General features: G+C 41.5%; 1 protein-coding gene across 1 annotated transcript in view; it reads right to left on the reverse strand.

The window, feature by feature from the left end:
* Positions 1 to 5,085, reverse strand: part of CUL5 (cullin 5) — a 95,937-nt gene extending 90,852 nt beyond the window's left edge. Inside the window, exon 1 of the mRNA XM_029208005.1 lies at positions 4,563 to 5,085. Coding sequence (XP_029063838.1) covers positions 4,563 to 4,586 — 24 coding nt within the window. The 5' untranslated portion in view covers positions 4,587 to 5,085. The remainder of the gene's footprint in view (positions 1 to 4,562) is intronic.
* Between the last annotated feature and the right edge of the window lie 458 nt (positions 5,086 to 5,543).

Genomic DNA, 5,543 nt, shown 5'->3' on the forward strand with positions numbered 1-5,543 from the left:
GAGAGAGAGAGAGAGAGAGAGAGAGAGAGAGAGAGAGAGAGAGAGAAAGGAGTGGGGGAGAGGGAGGAGAGAGGTATTAGGGAGAAGACACAGCTAGAAAGATCTCAAAGAACTTGAACTATCAAAGGTATATGAGCGGGACTTCCCTGGTGGCGCAGTGGATAAGAATCCACTCTGAATGCAGGGGGCCCAGGTTCGATCCCTGGTCAGGGAACTAGATCCCACATGCATGCCGCAACTAAGGAGCCCACGTGCTGCAACTAAAGAGCCGGCAAGCTGCAATTAAGGAGCCCTGGAGCCGCAACTAAGGAGCGAGCCTGCCTGCTGCAATTTAGACCCGGCACAACCAAATAAATAAATAGTTTTTTAAAAAATGAGCTGGAAAGTGATATGGTCAGCACTGTGTTTTGGTCTAGTCCTCAGATCAGAGTTAAGAGATAAAAACAGTGAAATCATGGGAGTTAAGACTGACCCAGAAAAAAAAAAGTACAAAGACAGAAAAAGGATGAAGATTAAATCCTGAGAAATAATTATACTGGGGAGGAGAGGTGAAAAACACATGAGATTTGAGAGATAGGAAACCAAGCAGAGAATGGCATAAAACCAAAAGGGAAGCATTAAGTAGCAAGCAAGCAACAATATCAGAATAGAGGATGAATGTATCCAGGGAGAATCTCCTTTGGCAATCAGGAGGTTGCTAGTGATCCTGAGACTGACAGTTTTAATATAATTGGGTGGGGGTATGGGGAGAGCCAAGTCATAATAAATTAAGGAAAAAGGTAAAGAATTATAAAAGAAGCAATTGGGGGCTGCTTTTCTAAGAACTATGACAGTGAATGGAAAGAGAGAAAAGGGCAGAGGTTTGAAGCCAAAGCAGAGTACAGGTTAAGTTTATATGAGGGGGATAGGTGAACTTTCTTATCCTCATAGAAGTGAGAATAAAGGAGACTGAAACAAAATAACAGGAGGCATGCTGCTAAGTCCTGGGGGGAAAAAGAAGGCTGAACAAGAACAAGTGGAAGCAGGCAATGTAGCAGGTGCCTTGGAAAAGAGGAGAATATAGGGGAAACTAGAAAAGGTTGTGGTATTATTGACCAAGAAAGTTAAGGGCATTCAAACAGCTGGATAAAGTAATGTGCTAAGAATTAAACAGGGTTAGGTTTAACAAAATAAGATTTCAACAATAGCTATTTGGAATAGGATAATCACTTGGAAATGAAGAAAATGTGCACTGAAGGCCTAGGTGGTAACGGCAAAAGTAAAGGAATAAGGAGAATTATATGTTACAACAGCAAACTTAAAGTAGTAATATTGAAAGGTTTGGGGAGATATAAACCCCCAAGCAACTGATAACTGTATATGTAAAATTGTACAACACAAATATTTGTATATCCAAAAGATTTCCAAAACCCAGCAATAGCCCACTTACGTTAGTAAATATAATTATTATTACAATCAAATTCCAATATGAAATAAGTAGGTGGTTTTTATCGCATTGTGTTCTGACTTTCAAGTTTCACAGCAAAGTTCTGAACCTTGTTATCTTTCATAAACTTATTAGCTATCCCTTCGAACTCTTCATCCACAAATTCAATAAACTTAACTCCAACCAGGTTACTGGTACACAGGAAGAGGACATATTTTTTCAGCAGGATACTAAAGGCCTCCCTTCAGGGTTGATGATTTATTACTCATCATTCTTCAGGTACAGCTGTTTACCTGATAATCAAATTCAAACTGTATTCTCATCTAGCCCACATCCCTCCATTTTGACCATAAGACATGATAATTCTGTCAAATATGCTCTGATGAAATCTAACCGCGCAATGTCTAAGGCATTTGTCTAATGAACTAACCTATTAATCCTGTCAAAAAAGGAAATGAGGCTAAGTTGGCCACTCCCCAGCCAGCTCTATCTCTATTCAAGGTACTACCAGACTCGAATTTATTTATTTATTTATTTAAATTGAAGTACAGTTGATTTACAATGTGTTCATTTCTACTGTACAGCAAAGTGATTCACTTTTATATATATATATACATACACACACACACACACACACACACACACAGACACATACACACACACATTCTTTTTCATATTCTTTTCCATTATGGTTTATCACAGGATATTGAATAGTTTCCTGTGCTATATAGTAGCACCTTGCTGTTTATCCATTCTCTATATACTAGTTTGCATCTGCTAACCCCAAACTCCCACTCCATTCCTCTCACACACCCTCCTCCAGACTTGAATTTAAATGATCCTATGAATTCTGTTAGGATCTTACTGCATTTCTCCAAGAAGACAAACTTCCCCACTTTTTAATTAACTACTTCTAAATGTATAAACACAAGGCAATTCCCCTCCAGCCTCCCACCCCCGCAATGAGAGAAAAAAGAAAAACAAAAGGTTTTCTGGTCACCTTGAATACATAAACTTTTGGTGATACAGATAAAAGAATCAAATGTCTACTTATAATATCCATTTTATTATGTTAGCCGTACACATTTAAAATCACATACTATATAAAATATTTAGAAATTCTTTTTCCCCCTTTTTAACACTTCATTAAATAATTTTGCTGAAAATTTTCCAGTGTATCTTTGGCATCTCTTCATGTTCACTAAAGAGACTGAGTCTTTTACCAGTTTGTCAAAGTATTATCACTTTCCTTTCATTTATAAAAGTTATTTGAGTTACAGAACTGTTTGAATTACGATCTTTTTAACCTAAGTCCTAAGTGCCGATTTCTAGACATTCAGGCATTTTTTTCATTCTATAGGTAGTTGTGTGCTATAGATGTCGATTCACAATCTCTACAAGGTAACCACTTACTAGTATTGACTGAAGTAGCTTCAGACTTATATCTCCTCCAAACAATCCTTTGTAAGGCTTTGTATGGAGTAGAATAAAGTGACTCACTCTTTTCTGAGAGAGAAATCTGGGAGGAAAAAAGACCTTGCTTTATATCCAGGTAATCAACAAGTCAAAAATTCACAAAGAATAAGGAATTCAATTACTTCTTAAACACATTTCAATTAATAACATACACTACTGCTTATGTAAATACACGGATGCATTAACAGGAGTCTTTCTGAATTAACAAGTTAAAGTTTTCTTTCTGAATTAACACATTAGAGCTTTGCTATATTGTTATAAAAGAAGAGTAGAGAGTGGGTTACTCAATTCCCATGAATTTGTTTTCTTAAAGAAGCAGCAGAAATAGTAACTCTAGCAATTTATGTTTATTGGGTGCTAATTAAGTTCCAGTCACTGTTTTAAGATTTTACATATATTAACTCAATCTTCACAATGCTCCTATGAAATAGGTGCTATTGATAATGCCACTGTATTGAAGAAGCTCAGGCACGGAGAGGTTTAGAAACTTGCCCAAAGTCATACAGCTTCTAAGTGGCAGAAATTCAGTCAAGTTCGAGGTCCCTCCCCCTTTTAAAAGATATATTGCCTCTTAAATTAGTAAAATTAGGTCTACATTTTAGGAGACAGTCCCATGTATTAAACAGTTAACAGTGTAGCTAACAGTGTAGTAGTCTAAAGAAGATATGAGTGAGGTTACAGTAAATTTTAATATATTTTCTGTTCTATTATTTTCTATTATCAATCCACACTGTCTGAAGGCCTAATGATGGGTTTGAGGGAGGAGTAGTTCATCCTTTGTATTTATGTTCCCTGAGCTAATCACTACCCCCATTTCAGTCAATACTTTTAAGGCAAAAGGTTCCTATTACAAAGACAGCATAGCAGAAACTAACGCCATGTCTTCCTTCTTCTCCTCCAAACTTTTTAACTGATGGTAGAGAATCTGCCTCTCTGGGCCTACATCTCCCTTGCTATCCCAAATACATAAAACTAAGTTTAACCATTTTCTTTGATAAGGCAACTATCCTAACCCATAAAACGATGGTAGTGCTTCCACAGTAATCATCTGGTTGTGTGCTGTAATGGGGTTGAGGAACAGTTTCCTAAGGAAAAAAAGGGTAAAATATGAACTTAAGAAAGGGAGGATAGGAGGGAAGGAGTAGCATGCAGATAAGGGAGGGAGTGGGGTGACAGGCACTGCTGTCTGACTTGTAGTTTCATGCAGGCAGAATGAGAACAGAAATTGAGGAGGTGGGGGTCCAGTCATTAAAACCTGTTATGGAACATTTTCTTGGATTTTCCTTCTTTGCGCCTTAGGCTCTCGCTTCAGAAGAAACTGAGACGCCGAGAATACTAACTGCCCTATCCTTCAGGACCCGGCACCACTCTTCTTCTGCAGCCCCAGGCCAGAGCTGGTCCCTTGAAAGCACTGCTCCCCTCCAGCCCTCGGCAGGGCCTTTCACACACCGGTCAACCGGCAAGAGGGACAACCAGAGCCTCTCCACCCCAAGGCCGGAGACCCGCGTTCCGGTCCTCGGCGGCAGCCTCCCTGGCTTCCCTTCCGGTAGGCAACCCCTGAACACTCCCACATTTTGCCGCTGAACCTGGGCCGAGCCATTCCCTAAGAGCTGAACCCAGCGCCCCCAGGGTAAAAACCAAGCTGGACTGAGGGTCTTACCTTTAACAGATTAGACGTCGCCATGTTCCTTCAACTTAGACTCTCGCGAGACGGCGCGAGATTTCGTGGCGCTCCTTGCCAGGCCACAACTGCAGGCCGGAGTTTTCACCTGGGCTGACGGGGCCACCGGCCCGCAATGGAGATGTGGGGGGAGCCGGGGCGGCGTGCCAACAGCGGTGACCTCGTCCCAGGCACCTGGAGCTTCCTCACTTTTCCCCCCTACATGGTCACCGGAGCCTCCCCAGACGAAAGGGCTCATGCAAACGCTCAGGAAGATAGCAACGGTGAATAGTGAGAAGGTAACGGGAGCCGACCTGAATTGGAAGAGGAAGCATCGACTTCGCGAGCCCCCCTCCACTCTTTCGGATTACCCTTTGTGGTTGCACCCGCAGAGGCCACCGGCAACGAACTTAGCCCGGCTTGGGCCCTGCAGCTCTGGTTCGGTGGCCGAGTCACGTGATGCGGCGGGCGGGGCCGCGCTAGGGAGCGAGCGTGGGAGCCTGAAAGCCTCGTGGGCCGGGAGGCTGCGGAGAGTGCGAAAGCACGCCCTCTGCTGGCGGGACTAGACGTATTCCCTCATCCCCCGCCTCGGGGGATTCCCGAATGAAATGCTTGTAATAGCTGTCTTCAAGAAGAAAGGGCACATAGAAGGCACCCACTAAATATTTGTTTGCATGAATGAATGAATGCATGCACGAAAGTGTTAACTATTAATATTTCTACTCAAGAGTGCCTGGCAGTGAAATAATCTATAAGAGGTTATTCAGGTAATGAATATAAATCTTGGATTAACTGAAGGCACATTATCCTAGAATATCCTAAGCCATAAACCCCTAAGCTTTATCCCTTCAGACCTCAAACCACTGGGAGAAGAAAGAGAATATACTCTATATATAGAACCTATATAGATATAGAATATATCTAGTATTATACACGTTTCCAAACTGTGTTCATTGACACATAATATGTTAGAAATAAATA

The sequence above is a fragment of the Monodon monoceros genome, unplaced genomic scaffold (genome assembly GCF_005190385.1).
Source record: "Monodon monoceros isolate NGI ecotype Baffin Bay Population unplaced genomic scaffold, NGI_Narwhal_1 Super_Scaffold_7, whole genome shotgun sequence".
In the NCBI taxonomy this organism is placed as follows: domain Eukaryota; kingdom Metazoa; phylum Chordata; class Mammalia; order Artiodactyla; family Monodontidae; genus Monodon; species Monodon monoceros.